Here is a 21979-nt window from a genome sequence, read left to right on the forward strand (position 1 = left end):
ACATTCACAGCAGTAATGAGAAGCGATACCCCAGAGAAATATACTATGATATTGATCCCGTTTCCAATGGACTCCCCGGTGAACGAGTCAACTAATTTATAACCTTATGATCGGGCCATTAATAAACAGAATAGCATTCACTGCCCCATCTAACGGAACACGTTAGCACGGCTTAATATGTCAGGTTACTGAATTTTACAGGCACAATGTCTGTCAAAATTCTCAAATTATCGCCACGCCTTAAATGTGATGATAAAAAAATACAAAATGATTGGTGAAACTGAAGAAGCCACTTTCTCAACTATACTGAGTCACACATGAGAATATGCGTCCCAAATGGCACCCTAATTCCCTACATAGTGCACCACTTTTGACCAGAGCCCTATTTACACTATGTAGGGAATAGGGCGCCGTTTGGGACGCACAAAATAGTGTCTAAACAAAACGGCGTTGAGGTCATGGCCAAAACGGGGAAACAAACATGTGGTGCAGGACTGACCTGTACTGCTATGTTTGGCTGAATGCCTGTGGAATCCCTGCGAACCACCGTTCTTTCAGGTGGTCCAGGTAGCTGTGCTGCAGTCTTGTTGGCAGCAGTAGGCTGGGCTCTCCCTCTGCCACCGCCGGGGACCGGCCAAGCGTTCAGGCTCGGTCGCACCCCCGCCTGCATTGCCCTGGCAACGGGCCTGACGTTGGGCGCCGAGGCGGGGCGGACATTGTTCATGTTTTGGTTGCCAGGTGCCACGGGGAGCTCGCGGAGGTTGCTGTTGCGCTGGGGAAGGACTTTCAGTGCAGGAGGGTTCTGTGGAAGGGGGAGATTTATATTTTGTTAGTCTTTTGATCACAATCATATTCTAAAATCACTAGCCACTTCCGAACTGACATTAGCTTGATATATCTATATAACCAATGTGATTTTTTTTCTTCTGTGCACATTGGGTTTTTGATTGAAAGCAAAGCACATTGATTCCTTCGAAATAAGTTGGAACATGTCATGAATCCAAATAGTCCTACGACCGATAGTAGCTGCTCACCATCCTGGGCCTGATGGGGGCGTTCCGTTGCTGTGGGTGGGGTCCGCCAGGGTGCGTCTGTCTGGGGCTGCCGTGCTGCTGCATCTGGTGAAAGAGGGGCTGGCCCTGCCCACCCCCGTGGTGCATCATGGGGCCTTGCCGCTGCTCGTTGGGGTGGAGCTGGTGCTGTGGATGGTGGTGGGGGGGCGGCTGAGACAGGTCCTGTCTGTGGTGCTGCTGCTGTTGTTGTTGATGGGAGAGAGGCAAGTCGTGATGCTGGAGGTGCGAGTGGGGAGGGCCGTGCTGCATCAAGCCCTAGTTTTAATTTCAACGCAAAAAGACAAAGCGGGCAGAATGAGTGATTCTGACAGACAGGGTAAAAGATTGACTGTTTTGACTTACAACTTCAAACAATAAAAATAAATCAGCCACACTTCTAAAGTTCTCATATGCAGGCGATTGGAGCTTCTGTAATGAGAAACGGTTACATGCATATGATTAACCTCCAATCGGTGTCCTCATATAGCCGCGGCAACAGAGGTAGAACAATGAGCCGTACACTAGAGGGCACTCTTGTCTGCGCCTCACCATTCATACGGCATGGGAAGGTCTCTCTGAGAAATACTAGCTGTTTTAATGACCTTTTCACTAAACAGGGAATATTCAACAAGCGGTTCCAATATTTTTATAACTGAGTAAGAACGGTACAAAATTCATGAATTTAGAATAAGGACCATATTTCACATTTGATATGTATCCCAACAGGTATTGTATAATTGTTTTATTTCTTTATTGAACCTTTATTTAACTAGGCTAGTCAGTTAAGAACAAATTCTTATTTACAATGACGGCCTAGGAACAGTGGGTTAACTGCCTTGTTCAGGGGCAGAACGACAGATTTTTACCTTGTCAGCTCGAGGATTCGATCTAGCAACCTTTCGGTTACTGGCCCAACGCTCTAACCACCTGCAACCCCATAATCACTAATTGTGAAGAAGCTTGTAAAAACCCATAGTATACAATATAAACTGAAGTGATTTCCATCTATGCCCAGTAAATACAACACATACCCAGTTGTGGACCAACCCCTGAATCATTCCACTCCACCTTGCACAGGCAAAGCGCAGGCCACCGCCACACACGTTCACTGGTAGATGATTCACTTACTCTCATCCGTACCTGCATCCCAAACTGGAGCTGCTGCAGGGGGAAGGGCCCGGGGGGCACCTGCTGCTGCTGAAACCCGGGCTGAATGTGGCCCATGAAGGGCCTGGTGTTGGGGGGTCCACCGAGCCCCGTCAGGCTGGCCATGCCCTGGTGGCCCTGGGGAGGCAGGTTGGGTCTGGGGGGCTCTCTCTGGAACAGCCCTAGCTGGCCCCCTGGACCCTGGCCTGGCTGGTTGAACCCTCCTAGGCCTGGCTGGTTGAAGGCCATGTGGCCCTGGCTGGGGATCTGATGGTTGTTACTGTTTATGAGTAAGCCAGGGTTCTGGTGCTCGAACATGTGCTGCTGTTGCCCAGGGAACCGCCCTGGGTCTATAGAACAGGAGGGGAAGTAGGAGGGAGGAAAAATCCACAACAGAGACGTCAAGTTGTTTGCTGCGTCGCCACATTTCCCACTCACTTTTAATACATCAGACAGCGACTGCCTCGAGTCTTGGCTGCATGGACTACGGCTGAGGGAAGCAGCACACATAGGCCTACATCTCTATCAACAGAAAATAACACAACACCAATATTTCATTCCACATAAGCAGTGATTTAGGAAATGTGTGATACGCTTGTATATTAGGAGCCCCGACTCATTCGAAAGCATGTCGGTGCACATACATACAGTTGCCTTCAGAAAGTATTCACACCCCTTGACTTTTTCCACATGTTGTTGTGTTATAGCCTGAATAGAACATGTATTAAATTGAGAACCTGGCCTACACAGAATACCGCATAATATAATATGATTTTCGGGATTTCTACAAATGAATTTAAAATTAAAAGCTGAAGTGTCTTGAGTCAATATGTATTCAACACCTTTGTTATGGCAAGCCTAAATAAGATTGCACACAATAAGTTGCAAAGACTGACTGACTGTGTGCAATAATGGTGTTTAACATGTTTTTTCAATGACTACCTCATATCTGTACCCCACACATACAATTAGGTCCTTCAGTCAAGCAGTGAATTTCAAACATAGATTCAACCACAAAGACCAGAGAGGTTTTCCAATGCCTCACAAAGAAGGGCACCTATTGGTAGATGGGGAACAAAATCTGACATTGAATATCCCTTTGAGCATGGTGAGATACAGGTGTCCTTCCTAACTCAGTTGCTGGAGAGGAAGGAAACTGCTCAGGGAATTCACCAATGGGCCAATGGTGACTGTAAAACAGTTAGAGTATAATGGCTGTGATAGGAGAACACTTAGGATGGATCAACAACATTGTAGTTACTCCACAATATTAACCTAAGTGACAGTGAAAAGAAGGAAGCCTGTACAGAATAGAAATAGTCCAAAACATGCATCCTGTTTGCAACAAGGCACTAAACTAATACTGCAAAAAAAGTGGGAAAGTAATTAACTTTTTGTCCTGAATACAAAGTGTTATGTTTGGGGCAAATCCAATACAACACAATACTGACTACCACACCACATCACGCATAGTGATGGCTGCATCATGTTATGGGTATGCTTGTAATCGTTAAGGACTGGCCAGTTTTTTAGGATAAAGAAGAAATGGAATGGAGCTAAGCATAGGCAAAATCCTAGAGGAAAACCTGGTTCAGTCTGCTTTCCACCAGACACTGGGAGACGAATTTACCTTTCAGCAGGACAACAACCTAAAACAGAAGGCCACATCTATACTGGAGTTGCTTACCAAGAACACAGTGATTGTTCCTGACTTAAATCTGGTTGAAAATCTATGGCAATACCTGAAAATGGTTGTCTAGCAATGATCAACAACCAATTTGACAGAGCTTGAAGAACAAATAAAATAAATTACTCACATCTGTAATCGCTGCCAAATTTGATTTTTGAACATTTTTGAACATGTATTGACTCAGGGGGTTGAATGCTTATTCATCTAATCAAGATATACAGTATTAGTACTTTTTAGAAAAGTACCCATTTTTCTTCCACTTTTACATTAGAGTATTTTGTGTAAGTCGTTGACAAAAAAAATCTAATTAAATTCATTTTAATCCCACTTTGTAACACAACAAAATGTGGAAAAAGTCAAAGGATGTAAATACATTCTGAAGGCACTGTATAACATTAATTTAGTTAATGGAACTCTGCAATTACGCTCACAGCGTACCCTGAAGGTATACTGCTAGGGGTTAATGCCCAGAAGGTATACTGCTAGGGGTTAATGCCCAGAAGGCTTAGATATGCTAAGAGAGACGATTTAACCCCTTAAAGGCAGGGAAGGACGCGTGGGTGGGCGAGCTAGGTGTGTGTGTCTAGGTGAGGAGGTTTGCATCCCAAATGGCACCCTGTTACCTATATAGCGCACTACTTATGACGAGCGGGCCCTGGTCAAAAGTAATTCACTATATAGGGAATAGGGTGACATTTGGGACAAAAGTAGTGCACTAAATAGGAAAAAAGGGTGCCATTTGAGATGCAGGCTGTGGTCTTACCCCCGATAAAGAAGGGCTCTCTGTCCTGGGGGGCGGGGGGAGGCTGGTTCCTCCAGGGCTCCATGTGATGCGGGGGCCTCTGGCCAAAATTACCAGGCATGTGCTGCTGCTGGAAGTCCCCTGATCCCTGTGAGGGGGGAGAGGTGCACACACACTCATACATTGAATTCCACATTGAATTCCACATTGGGAACCACAGTAATCACAAACTAATTAAAACTAATGAAAAGGGTGCATTTCGGGTAACAATATTATACTACAAAGGGAGCGAGTGCTCGGAATTGATTCTCATTAGGCACGATGTTAACTTGGGTAAAATGTATCAATGTTTACACCATTTTGTGAGAAATACCATTGAGAATAAGTGAGAGTAAACCTCTAAATTCACTAGTGTTCATTGGCATCCTAAGCATCATGACAAAAAAATCTGCCATCTTGGCCAGGAAAACATTAATTTGAGAAAGGGTTAAATAATCGTAAACAATCGTATAACACAATGGATCTCTATGGTAAACCTGCACTAAAGCCTACATAGAACTTTGTTGACGGGACCTGCTCGCGTTTCGGGAACATGGACGGCAAAGCATATTGGGCTTGTGTTAGATCAGTGCTAATTTCTTTGTTTCATCTACCCATTGTGTATGTACAACAGCTTTCCACACAGCACAAAATCCCCCCACAGTGCTCCGTCTAGTCTACCTTCAAGGAAAAGCAGCAGATAACGATCCCATAATCCCTCCTCGGAATAAGATCCCCCCCCCCCTCCCCCTCCCATAGCCGGTCTCTCCTTTATTCGCTTAAACATCCGTCTCTGTTGAAAAATTAACCTTCAACTCAAAACGTGGCAATTCCACAACTGGGTTGCTTAGGCCTCCATCCTCCTCACCCCTTTGTAAATTACTTAAAATGCTATCTAGGCTTAATCCACCTTGATTCGCCGGTAGACTGCCGGCATTTAGAAATGGATAGAGGCGCGTTTTGAGTGCTGGAAGGGAGAGAGACTCGCCAAAGTTGCTTAACAGAAAGTTAATCAACGGGGCTTAACGAAGCAGAGGACGAGAGGGAGCGGATCATATTGTTAGTTTGGACATTATCGCTCTGTTCCAAAGGTCAGTCCGGTTTGCACAATGGAGACTCGGTTGCCTACATAATACCTCTGGAAATTTGTATGAATTTGATAACGCGGCTCATCCGCACTGAGTGCTAATCCTTGATAAACAGGCTGAGAGGTGCTCAATGTGTAACTGATGCTGCAGATATGCCTCTCGGAAAGAGGAGGGCTAGCTAAAACAAACGTCATACAATGGACCGGGTCATATGTCAAACCATTCACTGAGAAATGGAAATGAAGAGGATTAGAAGTGGCATTTGTTTTGGTCGGTCCCTCTTTGGACATATTGTCTTGTACAAATTTCACATTGTTGCCACTGTTTATGGAGGAATTTCATATGTAAAGGACAATGGTACTGTTGACCAATGAGACTAAAAGATATGTTAGACTAGTGCCTCCACCATCAGAAAGAAATTTGCCCTGATGTGACTTCAATGTCACCTTTTAATGTCATCTTTGTAGCTTGGACAATGTGGAACCTAGGCTACTTTTATCTTTTCAATATCTAACCTGATGATATTACAACATATTCATATTTGGAAAAAATGGCAAATTATATTATATTTTAACCACCAGTCCCTTGATATGCTGGATAATATTTTATGCTAGACTCAAGAAATGCCAAATTACAAACCTAAAAATGTATTCTTGACTAGCAGTTTCTATCGCCATAGCCCCTAATTAGCTCTTAATTGGAACCTCAGATTAATATTTCATTATACATTTTCCAAATGTTTTATAGAATGATATTACATATTGGGAGGGGGGGGGGGGAATCACCCCTCCCCTTCTTGAACAATTAAATATGATGGTATGATAATGTATGATAATCATCCATAATCTGCTGCCCAGTGGTAAATGGATGTTGCTGGGTGTTTTGTCACCTGCATTTCAAATCGTGTCCCTGGCAACAGCAGCCTAAATGTGAATGACAGCTGGGGAATCCAACACTATGCTAGGCATCAGCCCAGACTCTCCCTCCAACTCTGATAATCGTGAAAAACAGCTCTGCTACACACTGGAGCCTCTCTGCTATCAACGTACACCACAATCACAGACAGGAAAGGAGACGAGGACGATTGTCGTTTGAAAAACGCCAAAATTGCATTCAGACTCTAAACGCGAGATCCTGGCTCATTTGTTGACAAGGTTTGTAAGTACACCTTTTGCCAAATGCAATTGGATGCAGCCATTTGTCAATGTCTGATTTGCATTAATCCATATAAAACGCTCTTCCCGAGAAGGTGTCAGTCAGCACCAGTGCCACCTGATGCCTGGGCATCAATTAGCTTGACACACTGTTCTATACATCAGTGGTTCTCAAACCTCTCCTCGGAGACCCCCAGTCCTTACCACCCCTACCTTGTCACAACACAACTGTTTGGCTCAAACACATTAAGAAGGAAAGAAATTCCACAAATGAACTTTTAACAAGGCACACCTGTTCATTGAAATGCCTTCCAGGTGACTACCTCATGAAGCTGGTTGAGAGAATGCCAAGAGTGTGCAAAGCTGTCATCAAGACAAAGGGTGGCTACTTTGAAGAACCTAAAATATATTTTGATTTGTTTAACACTTTTTGGGTTACTACATGATTCCATATGTGTTATTTCATAGTTTTGATCTCTTCACTCTTCACTGGGGCGGCAGGGTAGCCTAGTGGTTAGAGCGTTGGACTAGTAACCGGAAGGTTGCAAGTTCAAATCCCCGAGCTGACAAGGTACAAATCTGTCGTTCTGCCCCTGAACAGGCAGTTAACCCACTGTTCCTAGGCCGTCATTGAAAATAAGAATTTGTTCTTAACTGACTTGCCTGGTTAAATAAAGGTAAAATAAAAATAAAAAATAAAAATACAATGTAGAAAATAGTAAAAACAAAGAAAAACCATTGAATGAGTAGGTGTGTCCAAACTTTTGACTGGTACTGTATTTTGATTTAAAAAAATGTTTTCTCTAAATATGCGTTATATACAATGAAAGGTCAAATACACTGCATTTCAAACAGTCAGCAATAATCTAATGATTTCAGGACTTGTGAAGTTATACCTAGGCTAAATATACATATTCCACAACCATAAGACCCACTAATAATTACAATATTTCATGAAAATAGTTACTTGCTTTTTTTGTTGCATAAAATACTGGATCTGGCTTTCAAGTCCATATATGTAAAGGCCCTTTTTTGTTCCAAATATAACCATGCATAATGCACATTTACCAATAATGACTTCTTGTAGCAGGTATTAGGCTATAGAAAATGAACACAGGTCTTATCAACAACCTAGCCCACGTGCTAGTGATTAGCCAGCTAATCTTTATATTTCAAGTTTAGCCAACCTGGATCTATTTGCTTGCTAACAAGGTTGAACAGTTGAATTGTTATGAACACACACTTCTGTCCATCTGCAAATGTTTTAAAAGCCTGTTAGCCTGTGCACTTTGTTCAGATGCTGAAATCAAGTGGCCTAACTTATTTCTCAGAATGACAAAGAGTTGCCAATTCCTTATATGATGATTGTGTTGATGCTAATTGCACATTTACAAAATACAGACTAGACAGCTAGTATAAGAGTCTTTGGCTAAAATGCTGCTAACGTACCAATTCCACATGCGACAAACTGAGCATTCATTTTCCAGAATCGATGTTCAATGATACTCTCGTTTTAGTAGTGCCTGCTATGCGCGCAATTTGAGTAGATGAGACATGAAAAGGGTGAAAAGTTAACTTATTGTCTGAATGTGTTATGGTGTCCATATTACCGATTATTTTGGACCAAACCTCAAATGCAAATAGCGAGTTGAAACCGCTTGCCAGAGAGGAAGATGTGATCTCAACTTTGGCAACTTTGGCATGAGAGGCAGAGGGAGGGGCTTGGTGTGTGTGTAAACCATAGAGGAAGAGGCGAAGGGAGAGGTTTCAGTCTCGCTAAAAATCTGTCCAAAATAAGACCAATGCATTTCTATGGGATTATTTTGGACCAAAGCTTGTCGCCTGCCTTCCAGCCTTTGAGACAACGACTCCCATTGTTAGGGCGGAGACTTACATTTCTTAATTATATACAGATCTATGGTGTAAATGGGGAAGGTACACACAGCACAGAGGCACGAAGGAGAGGAGACCAAAAATACAACATGAGAACAAGCTGACAAACACTCATAAAAACGAAAAATAACAAAACCTCAAAACCTTCTTGCAATAGAGGCATTTGGAATATCGCGCAAAAAACATACATTCAAATTAATCTGATATAATCGCCCAGCACTAATGCAACCTGAGTAACTTGAGGCACAGTTGGCTGCCTGGCCAATTCACTTCCCCGCCAGTCCTGTAATCACTTTAAAGGCATTCCTTTCCTGTCATCTCTGTAATGGGTTCTATGTTACTCTGGCTGCGTTTAGACAGGCAGCCCAATTCTGATATTTTTCTTCATGAATTGGTCTTTTGACCGATCACATCAGATCTTTTTCAGATCTGATTGGTTAAAAGATCAGATTTCGGGTGCCTGTCTAAACATAGCCTCAGAGGTTCTTCACTGACTCCAGATTCCTTTTCTTAACTAACTGAATACCTATTTATCCCTTAGTATTAAACCAAAATTATGCTATAGGGTTGTTTTTCTAATTCAAAACAGCCTTCTAAAGGTCTGTTCTACTTTGTGCCACAAAATTTCCCTAAAAAGTAGTATTTTCACTGGTGGTAGTGGGCTGTATCCTGGACTGTGTCCCTAATGATACCCTATCCCCATAGGACTCTGGTCAAAATTAGTGCACTATGTAGGGAAAAGGGTGCCATTTGGGACATGCCCCTGATTTCAGGATTCCATTGTGAAGCCAACCACATGGTTTGAGCCCTAGCACATCCATAAAGAGTGCTAACTAATTTAAGCCTCAGCCACCACAGCCCTCCAAGAAGGCCAGCCACGGCCAAAAGCCCCTATCAACCATTTCCAGTTGTGCAGACAGACTCGGTATGAGTGTTTACAGATTTGCTCCAACAGTATTTGGACCAGAGCGGGTATCTAATTGCGATAATGATATTTCCCTCACAAAGAGGCCCAGTGCTAACCGTGTGATGGGGGAGTGTGTAGGAGCAGCTGCTACTCACAGGGAACCTCTGAGGACTCGCAGCAGGTCTGGGCTGGCTCTGGGCAGGAGGCATCAAGGGCACTGCAATGAGAGAGAGAGAAGGAGTGGTGGGGGGGGGAATGATGTAGATGGGGCAGAGAGACCAAAGGAGGAGGGGTCAAAAGAGAAATGAGAAAAGGAAGAGAGAACGCAGGGGTGGGGAGAAGGAAGGTTAGTCCATTAGGCACCTCTGTGTGTACTAAAGGCTGATTCACAGGCACGCATCTTACATTTCACCTCTGAGATGGGCTCACATTTATACACAGCTGGACAGAGGCAAAAAGCAATGAATGAACATAGTGAAGCATTGCGGTTGAAGAAGTCTAATGGACAAGGAGGATGGGTACTTTTGGCTCTGAAAGAGGCCATTTCATCACACAGTATGAGGCTTTTTGACTTCAGTAAATACTCCATGCATCTTCAATTCATAAATCAGTTTGAGTTGCAACTGGTAATGGCAATTCATTTTCCACAGGAATTGAAAAGGACAATTCTTTGGAAATATGGGTTAAGGGACATATGCCAACCTCTGGTAAACACTCCCGTTATCCTGTCCACCCCCCACCCCTCAAAACACACACCGACTGTCTATCTCTGTTACACACACCCCTAGTCATGACTGAAGGCAATCCCTGATCTTTTCACACACAGAGACCCACACACACAAACACCTCACAAACACATTTCAGTCTGGACAGACAGGGAAGATAAACCAATCTCAAGGAATGGAATGGAGATACCGCCAAAAAACGACAAGTAAATAAACCTATTACTGGCTGAAAGCCCTATTCACTTGTCATTCAACCCAAACAACAACATGACATTCTAATCCAGACACTTTTCAAAGCAGTGCACGGATAACTGCCAACCATACGGCAACGTACGCCTTTGCTTAGAGGTAAATATTCAAAACATTCAATGGAGGTGCTATCCTTACAATAAGTCCAAAACCTAAGGAAAAAGGACCCAGTGGGCCACTCAAATGACACACTATTCCCTAAATAAAGAACTACTTTTGACCTGGGCCCAAAGGGAATATAAGGTGCCATTTATGACAACATCAAAAGTAATGCACTATATAGGGAATAGGGTGCTACTTGGAACGCAAGTGCAGACCTACCTTGTGCAGGGGAGGACGCTGGGCCCCTGAAATGGGGATTGATGTGGATGTTCTTGGGCTGCTGCTGCTGCTGCTGTTGCTGGTGGGGGTGGTTGTGTGAAGGAGGGGGACTCATCATGCGGGGAGGCGGGTCCATCTGGGGCCTGACTGGTGCCCCGTGTGAGGAGGGAGAGCTACGGTGGGCCATGTGCTGGGGGATGAGGGGTTGCAGGGGCTGCTGGGCCAGCGAGCCCCCACTGTGCTCCTGGAAAAGAGGCCCTCGGGGGCCACCGGGGCCGCCCTGGCGATGGTGCTGCTGATGATGAGTTTGGTGGTGAGGGGGAGGCATTCTGGCAGGAGACTGCTATTTGGAGAGAGAGAGAGAGAGAGTAATGGAGAGTGGGGTAGATAGAGATAGAGTGGGGGAGAAAGAGGGAAGACCAATACAACAAGTCAGATGTGTTGAGTATACAAAACATTACAAACACCTGCTCTTTCCATGACAGACTGACCAGGTGAAAGCTTTGATCCCTTATTAGTGTCCCTTGTTAAATCCACCTCAATCAGTGTAGATGAAGGGGAGGAGACCGCTTAAATAAGGATTTTTAAGCCTTGAGACAATTGAGACATGGATTGTATATGTGTGCCATTCAGAGGGTGAATGGGCAAGACAAAATATTTTAAGTGCCTTTGAACAGGGAATGGTAGCAGACTGGTGGGCTTTTCCCACTCAACAGTTTCCTGTGTGTATCAAGAATAGTCCACCACCCAAAGGATATCCTGCCAACTTGACACAACTGCGGGAAGCATTGTAGTCTACATGGGCCAGTATCCCTGTGGAACGCTTTCCACACCTTGTAGAGTCCATGCCCCAATGCTTTGAGGCGGTTTTGAGGGGTGGGGGGGAGGGTATATTGCTCAGTAAATTAGTTAAATAAAGACACCATTAATCCTTCACCTAGGCCTATATGTTAACTTTAGCTCCTATTCAATTACCTGTTGGCCAGTCATATATCAATTCTAATTTTCACCCCTCCAGTCATTCCCCACACAGTACATCGCCACTAACACGAATGCATGAATGTCAGTTGAGCGTTCCCATACCTCTTAAAGAAGCATGTTTAAAAGGATTTTCATTTTTCATATAGAGAACGGAGTGGCTGCGGACGTGAGTTTTGTCTGATCGCTTCTTTTGTCCGGACTAAAGATGCCGAAGCCGATCACCTTCTCCGCACGTGCTTATGCTCTACTTCACTCGTAGAGAACAGGCTACTCTGGCGAATGGTGCTCGTTTAATAAAGTTGGATCAAAGCTGAATCAATGTCTGCAAGATCACATATTGATAGTATTCTGCATAACAAATGCAATAGCATAGTATTACATTACTCTAAAGGCGTCTGTATACATAGGTTCGGTTTGCTCCTAGCCACCTCGGCTAGGCAACGCAAACGTCTGTGCTCGCATACTCCCTAAAGACCTTCAGTAAAAGCTGCAATATTAATGTTGTTCGTCCCTCTTGAGCAACCGTAACAACATACGGAGTAACGCTTCCTCAAAATAGCCCAAATTAATCTAAGATAAATCAAGAAATCTGTCATTAATTTTGACATTTTTCGCTGAGGTCTTAGTCAAGCAATTTTTCATCTAGCTAAGCTGTTTGGTGCAGTTCTTCTCAAGTGAAACAAGTCGCATGAAAACTAGTAGTGCACTGCAGACAGTAGGGCCTAACTGCTGCTGTGCTCTCTCGTCTCTCTCGTTGAAAGACAGCAAACACTTAATTGAAAACCCCCGTCCATAGTTCCCACCCCAACTTTTGACCAATCACCAACGAATGGGCGAAGACTTCGTCTACCGACTTAGACTTGCCTCAAGAAAAAAGGGTGCGAGAACAGCTCCCTAAACCACTGCCGAACACCAAAACGAACAAAAACCTGACAAAATATGCGCTAACTGTTTCAACTGGGAAGCATGCGACAGGCTTAAGACAAAAACACCACCGCATTTTTTTCACTCATGTGACCAAAACTCAACAGCGCACGCCACTAGACAAAATACACAAGTAGGCTATGCTGCAATTTGTTAACACCGTCTGTTCAAATATTCGCTCGCTATACATAATTCTGTGGGCAACTTCAAAACACTGTATAAACTCAAGAAAATCGAAACGCCTATCCTCATGAAACTGATTGTATGCAGATGCTGCATGGGCGTTTCACTGGTAAAGAATTATCATTCACGATTGACAGTGAGAAATGTGAAGGGAAGGAGGCCACAAAATGTGTGCGTAAAGTAAAAAAACGTGTGCAGAAGCTTTGGGATTTTTGAATTCCGGGAAGAAGAAAAAAATGTCTGGGAAAAAGTCTTATCTGCAGACATGGCCTATGCAGAAATGACTTTCAATGGATGAACAACTTAGATTAATGGATTATATGCTTCAAAAGATATCTAATAAAAGGCCACGAGAAACTAAATCCTACGCAAAGAACTCAATTAATTTAATATAATTCTGTCTAAATGGACTACCGCCAACGTTTTTGGTATAATCCATATATCAACATTGATAAGGGGAGCAGAGAAGCGGAATAGTTGACTTTGTTCAAGCACAAGTGATCACGGTTTCAATCGGCCATGGAGAGAACGGCATATTTGCGAACAATCACAAGAAGCCTTCATGGCTGTGCCTTATTAGTTTTGCAGGTAAACAGTACCACAATACCAGTACCATACCAGTACCACAATATTTTCTCCTTGGCAAAAATGAAAACATGAAGCAAACCTTTTGCATTGTGTCGGTTCATTTTGTTAAGATTTACCTGCATGCCCATATGCAGTGGCATCATTGGGAGCCGCTGGTCATTCATTCGTCCTCTTCCTCCACCAAAGTCTCCCATCCCGAATCCGGGGAACCCCCCCCGTCCTCCTCGTCCTCTGAATCCTCCTCTCTCTCCTCCTCTTCCTCCTCGGCCCCCAAAGCGGCCCTGCTTCCTCTGGCGCTCCTTCTCCTCAAACTCCATCAGGTCTGCTTTGGCCTCTTCAGAGAGCTCTGGTGGGCAAAACACATCAGGAAGTGAGTGAGCATTACAACATTCAGGGGTAATTTCCCAGACACAGATTTAAGCCTTGTCCTAGACTAAAAAGCATTTCTTATGAAGAATCTCCATTGAGCATGCTTATTATTCTAGGACTAGGCTAAAAGCTATGTCTGTGAAACCAGCCCTCAAAATACAGCCCATACATGCTCAAAATACATGCTCAAGATGGATTTGTTGAGCATTTTCTTTTGATCCATGTTGTGTAAATACATTTTAGAGTTAAGCTTGAAATGCTCTTCAACCTTAACCAAGTCAACCAAACAAAGCCCAAACCTCTTACTTATTACAGTTAACAAATACGAAGCAAAAAAAATGAATTTGAATTAAGAGTTTCCTGAGTGCAAGGTTGTAATTAAATGTACCTAATGTTTCAGGAATGTTTCTTCTTTTGTTTGCTGCATCTGCCAGCCGCACAATGCCAGACGTGACGTCTTTGCGCTCTGTTTTGAAACGCAACCGACCGGACTGTCCATCGTCGTCTTCCTCCTCATCCTCGTCTTCCTCCTCCTTCACTTCTTCCTCTGGCTCTGGTTCATTTTCAGCCTTTGGAAATATAGGGACCATCTTAGTCATAAATTATGAGCAACCCATCAGATATATGGAAAGTGCTCATCTTGTAGGCCTATAAACTGCAACCATGAACATACGAGGTGTTGATTTCACAACACTTCACAAAAGATGCAGGCCTTCAGCATGGTTTAAACCATTAGAATTAGCTACGCACACATTATTGATCATTTGCAAATTTTTTAGCTATAGGCAACCCCAAAATCGCCACACAGCTAGCGTCAGTCAACACAACAGCCATTGACTCAATGCAACACATCAGACAAAAAGGGTCTCTGAATATTAATGTCTGCGTCCCAAATGTACCTTATTTCCTATATAGTGCATTACTTTTGACCTGAAACTCTAAGTAGTTCCTTATATAGAAATATATAGGGAATAGCGTGCCGCTTGGGACATAGCCAGTGAACGAGGGAGACCCATTCTGTTCACACCTCCTCTGCGAGCTGAGAGTCTTCCCCTTCTTCCCCCTCCGGTGCTTCCTGTTGCTCTGCCTGCTCCTCTAGATGCTCCGGTTGTTCTCCATCTCTGTAGCTTGCCGAGTAATCATCCACCTACAACAACATGGAGATTCAGAATCCATATTCTAAATACTAGTCAGTCATCAACACAGTGCCTTCAGAAAGTATTCGTAACCCTTGACTTATTCCACAGCCTGAATATCAAAATGGATCAAATGTTGTTTTTTTTTCTTACCCATCTACACACAATACCTCAAACATGTTTTTTTTTTTTACATTTTAGCTCATTTATAAAACATTTTATACAGAAATATCTCATTCACATAAGTATTCACACCCGAATCAATACTTTGCAGAAGCACCTTTGGCACTGATTACAGCTTTGGGTCAGTCATCTTGGGTATGTCTGGATAAGGCTTTGCACATCTGGATTTCGGGATTTTTCCCCATCCTTCCTTGCAGATATTCTCTCTTAAGTTAAATGGGGAGTGGTGGTGAACAGCAATCTTCAAGTCTTTCCACAGTTCTTCAATGGGATTCAAGCCTGGCCTTTGGCTGGGCCACTCAAAGACTTTCACATTGTTGTTCTGAAGCCATTCCAGCGTTGCTTTGGCTGTGTGCTTGGGTCTGCCACTGCGAGGACGATCAGCTGTCAGTCCCGTCTCCCTGTAGCACTGTCTTAGGCATGCGTCTCACAGCACGGACATTGCAATTTATTACCCTGGCCACATCTGCAGTCCTCATGCCTCCTTGCAGCATTCCTAAGGCACGTTCACGCAGATGAGCAGGGACCCTGGGAATCTTTCTTTTGGTGTTTTTCAGAGTCAGTAGAACGTCCTCTTTAGTGTCCTAAGTTTTCATAACTGTGACCTTAATTGCCTACCGTCTGTAAGCTATTAGTGCCTTAACGACCGTTCCACAGGTGCATGTTCATTAATTGTTTATGGTTCATTGAACAAGCATGGGAAACAGTGTTTAAACCCTTTACAATGAAGATCTGTGAAGTTATTTGGATTTTTACGAATTATCTTTGAAAGACAGGGTCCTGAAAAGGGGAAGCGTTTTTTCTGAGTTGATATGCCTCATCACAAGAGATCTACGGACAGTTCCTTGGACTTCGCTGTCAACTGTGGGATCTTATATAGACACGTGTGTTCATTTCTAAATCATGTCCAAACAATGGTATTGACAATGCATGGACTCCAATCAAGATGTATTGACATTTTAAGTATGATCAAAGGAAATTGGATGCACTTGAGCTCAATTTGGAGTATCATATCAAAAGGGGTGTGAATACTTAAGTAATCGGATATTTCTATATATAATTTCCCAAAAATTTGCCAACATTTCTAAAAACATGTTTTCACTTCGTCATTATGGGGTATTGAGTGTAGATGGGTGAACAACAAGTATATATCATCCATTTTGAATTCAGGTTGAAACACAACAAAATGTGGAATAAGTTAAGGGGTATGAATATTTTCTGAAGGCACTGTAGATGAAGTATATTCCTTCTTTCTACCACCCTTGTATTGGCTCATGTTTACTATTACTATTAATATTAGGAGGATAGTATTACACTGGCCTAAGATTACAGCCTTTGTGGGTTTAGGCTAACTATATCCCCATGGAACTGATGTCTAAAGGAATAACAGTAGAGCCAAAAATACTGCAGTGTTTCCCTTCAATGAAAATATGAACCACGAGTATAAAGGGGAAAACATTGAAATGTTATGAGGGGGGTTAGCGGGGGGGGGGGTTAGAAAGGGGGAGCCTCTTTTGAATTACCATAACAGTGGGAGCAGGCTTCATTACTATTCCGGACGGCATTTGAAATTCAATGAGATGTAAATGTTTGACATGATATACAGAAATGCAGGGGGGGGACACTCTCCAAATCAGTGATGGTGAAAATATCATTGAGCTAGCTACTGACTACTGCACAAATCACTGCTTTATTGGGTCACTTTAGAAGATCATGACTCAATGCCATGCAGGAACATCACACACACGATACAACAGTTTTATGGTTCCGAAACCTGTGATTGCGGTAAAAAAAAAAAGGCCTTCCAACTCTTTGATATACCACGTGGTCGCAATTCGCGTAGTTACACTATTTTCAAAGCATATTTCCATTGAGAAGCCACTAGGTGCTTCATAACCGTCAAATGAGGTCAGTGTGTAGGTCGCAGGCCAGTGTTTGGTGTTCTGCACCATTAACCTGCCAACCCAACACATAATATTGCAGACAAATACCCTTGGCAGCAGAAGGATAGACAGACTGACTGCCCCGAAGGGACAGAAAGGGCTTAATCCTTTAAACTGTTCCACATATTAACTCTGAATAGCACTGCAAACAGAAGTGTTTAAGCCCAGGCAGTCAAGTCACCTTGTAAACATAGTTATTACACACAAAAACACAAATGTGCAATACGCACTCACTGGGGTTTTTCAAAGTAAATATGAAGTAAAACCGTGCAACCCTACTAAGGTCAAAGGCTTAATTTTCAGTGTGGAGAAAGTAATACGTCTTTGTCAGACAGGTGTCAAGCGTCATCACACCTTGGTAAATCGGGCCATTACAGACATCACACATTAATCTAGTCTTATCTTCATCCCCTCTTCACTTCGAGGTTTGGGAAATAAATAACGGGGAAAATCGCATCAATCATTTCAGGACTGTATGGGGTGTCGGGTTGTCCCTAGGAAGGTCAATAATCTTTTCACCTATGTGAGAGTTTATCAGATGGAGTCGAGAGCCCGAGATAAAAGCCCCTCGCGTAAACCTCCACCGATTGGCAGCGCCTCTTCCTCGCACAAAGCGGCTCTTTAGCCGGACAAAGATACAGGGCCCAAGGTCACAATGGCACCGGGCGTCACAGCCGACAGACACCAGAGCATTACCTACCTACCACCAAACAAGCTGTCAACACCAACTTTGTCAGCGAAAGGAGAAATCAACTGGCGGAGAGTGATAATGAATCTAATCCCCCCCCACACCCCTACCCAACATGTATCCCCTTTAGCGCCCCCTGAATAGATTTGATATGTGCCCCCTGAAACCCAAGACGGGGAAATCAACGTTATCTTTTCAAGATACAATGGAGTAAGACAGAAGGAGGGGAGATGGGGGGGGGGGGGGGTGACTCACTTGAAATTCATCGTCTAGAGGCTCATTGATTTGAATGTCTAACACTTCGTCCTGGTAAATCCCGTCGCCTTCGGCCTGTTCTCCTGAGTATTCCATTTGGCCGTCTGGCATCTCCATGTCATTGGGCTGGCTGTACTCATCCACGTACTCTCCCCCCTCCTGCTGGTAGCCCCTCTCTACATCTCCTAGGTCGTCTGTGTAGTCTACGGGGTTCACCTGCTGGTCAAATTCGCCTAGAGTAGCATTGAGGCTAACGCTCTGGCCGCTGAAAGGCAAAAACACACAATTATATAGGATGTTCACTCAATGCTGTACAATGAAGAGAAAAACGGGGCAATTCAAGAAAGTGCTACGAAATTAATGTCAAAACGTAGTTTTCTTTATAAATGACATAGAATGACTCATTAGATTGATTGTTCTCTACAGTGTTGATGAAGGTTCATTTGCGGTGAACGTTGCTAGTTTAGAATGCGCCCCTCTTGGTTGTATCTCTTCCATATTTGGTGTTGTGAGATGGTTTTATTTAGAGGTGTTTCCACTGGTTGGACCAATAAAAAATCAACTTGATACCTTTGTCATTTTCACCTCCAGATCCTTGGCTTTCATTGCCTATATTAGCGATCAATCTACGCTGAGAGGGGCCATTTCTATGGCGTTTTAAAGGGAAAGACTCAGAAATACACAATGAAAACAGGAACAGATTGTCTTCACAGAGGGTAGATATTGAAATTCAGTCTGTTAGCTTTGTAAAGAAATACATATTTAGTCCCTATTTGTTTTGTGTTCAGCAGATTTCAGGGGGTCGTTGTTCCCACTCACGAACCTGCAGCCACTAGTTAGCTTGTCAGTTGACGTTCAAAGTTAGAGCCGTTCTGCCGCGGAGCAGCGACACAGAGTTCTATTGAGTAGTTACCACCTTTTGATCATGCCTGTGATAACATTCCACTCACTCTAAACATGCTACATTTCACTCACTCTAAACATGCTACATTCTCAGAGTAAATCGTGTGTAACCATATATGGTAGAGACATGGGGTTTGGACCATTGTTTTTCTGACAGAATTTTCAAATTGTGTGGACATATTTGTATAAACCTTGAATGCATTAATCCTTTTATGGGGGAACACCATAAATTATAAACTAAGGAGACTGCAGCTCAGAAATTGTAACGTAAAGTGTCTACAGATTAAGTTCGGAAATGCAATCAGCACAATCAGACCACGTAGATACAAATTAACTTACATGTTTTGATCTTCGTCATCGCTTTGCAGAAGGTCGTCGTTCAATTCCTCATCTGACACTTCTGAGGGATTCTAAAATCAAGAAAAACAACCCAGAACAGATCAGTATGTTCTAGCTCATGTTATTCATTCCTTGCAAGCCAAGGCTTTGGATGGCAAGGTCGACTATAGTACAACTACTGAATATCAACCAAAAGTGAAGTGTTCTTTCATTTCTACAAACCACATCAGATTGAAAGTGTAGGCCTATGTATGATCAAATCAGATTGCTAATCTCACATATTTTAGGTAAATACTTGAGAATGAATAAAATAGTTCAAATAAACATGGGGATCTCCTTCAGTCTAAAAGGATGCTTTATTCTCATGTGGTGAAGGCAATCTGGGCAGGTTAAGTGTGTTCTCACATATAGTCCTCTTTAAAAAATAAAAATATAAAAACTCAGTTCTCTTTGTATTCACACTGCCCTTGCCTTTGAATGAGGACGCAACTCTTTTGCCAGTTCACTTCACCAATTTTGTGGTCCGAGTTGCTATGTTTAGAAAGGAACCAAGATATTTGTCCAACATTCACTCAGAGCACTCTGGGACAAGCCATTTCATAAGAATATGTTATTGGACAGCTAGATATACCTACTTACAATTGGGAAGATAATAGATTGAATTTAGTTAAAAGATGCGACAACAATTTTAATCATAAGATACTATGGGTAACAGAATAAATAGAATAAAACCCAATGTAGGCTACTGACCTTTAAAGAGCTAGAAACGACTTTGTACCCTGTTGTGAATCTCACCAAATATGTTGTCTTCTCACACTATTCAAACCCAACAACCGAATAAACAGTTTATGAAGCTAAAGATCACATATTGCTAACAAATAATCTGAAGTAAAACCTCCACACATAGGTTATTTTGGAAATACAATATATATACACACACACAAAAGTATGTGGACACCCCTTCAAATTAGTGGATTCAGCTATTTCAGCCACACCCGTTGCTGACAGGTGAATAAAATAGAGCACACTGCCATGCGATCTCCATAGACAAACATTGGCAGTAGAATGGCCTTACTGAAGAGCTCATTGACTTCCAACGCGGCACCGTCCTAGGATGCCACCTTTCCAACAAGTTAGATCTTCACATTTCTGCCCTGCTAGAGCTGCCCCAGTCAAATGAAAGTGCTGTTATTGTGAAGTGGAAACATCTAGGACCAACAATGGCTCAGCCTCGAAGTGGTAGGCCACACAAGCGCACAGAACGGAACTGCTGAGTGCTGAAGCGCGTAAAAATTGTCTGTCCTCGGTTGCAACACTCACTACCGAGTTCCAAACTGCCCCTGGAAGCAACGTCCAGGATCTTCATGAAATGGATTACTATAGCCGAGCAGCCACACACAAGCCTAAGATTACTATGCGCAATGCCAAGTATTGGATAAAGTGGTGTAAAGCTCACTGCCATTGGACTCTGGAGCAGTGGAAACGCGTTCTCTGAGTATTGAATCACGCTTCACCATCTGGCAGTCTGACGGACAAATCTGGCAGTCTGACGGGTTGGCAGATGCCAGGAGAACGCCACCTGCCCCAATACATAGTGCCAACTGTAAAGTTTGGTGGATGAGGAATAATGGTTTGGGGCTGTTTTTCATGGTTCGGGCTAGGCCCCTTAGTTCCAGTGAAGGGAATTAACGACACAGCATACAATGACATTATTGACGATTCTGTGCTTCCAACTTTGTGGCAGCAGTTTGGGGAAGTGCCTTTCCTGTTTCAGCATGACAATGCCCTCATGCACAAAGCAAGGAGCATTCAGAAATTGTTTGTTGAGATCGGTGAGGAAGAATTTGACTGGCCTGCACAGAGCCCTGACCTCAACCCTAGGGAACACCTTTGGGATTAATTGGAATGCAGACTGCAAGCCAGGCCTAATCACTTCACATCAGTCCCGACCTCACTAATGCTTGTGGCTGATTGGAAGCAAGTCCCCGCAGCAATGTTCCAACATCTAGTGGAAAACCTTCCCAGAAGAGTGGAGGCTGTTATAGCAGCAAAGGGGGTCCAAGCCCATTTTAATGCCAATTATTTTGGAATGACATGTTTGGCGAGCAGGTGTCCACATACTTTTGGTCATGTAGTGTATTTGGTGAGAATCACAACATAGGGTACAAAATATATTATAGCTCTTAAAAGAGCAGTTGCCTACACTGGGTGTACAATTTTCAATTACAGCATGATTTAATCTGCAGTTATTCTTCTGCTATTTATTCTGTTACCAATAATATTTCTGTTAATAGTATCTTCTGATTACAATTATTATGTCTCATCTTTTAACAAATGCAATCGATTAGCTTCCAAAATGTAAGTAGCTTTATCTATCTGTCCAATAACACATTCTGATGAAATGGTTCGTCCCAGGGTGCATTGAGTGAATGTTAGGAAAATATATTTGTTTTTTTCTAATCATAGCAATGTTAATGCAAA

General features: G+C 43.1%; 1 protein-coding gene across 4 annotated transcripts in view; it reads right to left on the reverse strand.

Moving 5' to 3' along the window:
- The window catches only part of LOC110535593 (RNA-binding protein 33), a 47099-nt gene that overhangs the window by 14262 nt on the left and 10858 nt on the right, over positions 1 to 21979 (reverse strand). The window contains exons 4-14 of one of the 4 annotated variants that reach the window (XM_090189890.1): positions 19499 to 19569; positions 18257 to 18521; positions 15079 to 15198; positions 14440 to 14620; positions 13799 to 14028; positions 11007 to 11346; positions 9867 to 9928; positions 4652 to 4778; positions 2193 to 2548; positions 1035 to 1328; positions 500 to 802 (exon numbers count right to left, since the gene is read on the reverse strand). In XM_090189890.1, the coding sequence (XP_090046016.1) occupies positions 500 to 802; positions 1035 to 1328; positions 2193 to 2548; positions 4652 to 4778; positions 9867 to 9928; positions 11007 to 11346; positions 13799 to 14028; positions 14440 to 14620; positions 15079 to 15198; positions 18257 to 18521; positions 19499 to 19569 (2349 nt within the window). Of the gene's footprint in view, positions 1 to 499; positions 803 to 1034; positions 1329 to 2180; positions 2549 to 4651; positions 4779 to 9866; positions 9929 to 11006; positions 11350 to 13798; positions 14029 to 14439; positions 14621 to 15078; positions 15199 to 18256; positions 18522 to 19498; positions 19570 to 21979 lie in introns of all 4 variants that reach the window. The other 3 variants (XM_021620683.3, XM_021620684.3, XM_021620682.3) reach the window with 3 other exon arrangements.

This window comes from Oncorhynchus mykiss, chromosome 11, assembly GCF_057628025.1.
Source record: "Oncorhynchus mykiss isolate SJ-2025 chromosome 11, ASM5762802v1, whole genome shotgun sequence".
NCBI lineage: Eukaryota > Metazoa > Chordata > Actinopteri > Salmoniformes > Salmonidae > Oncorhynchus > Oncorhynchus mykiss.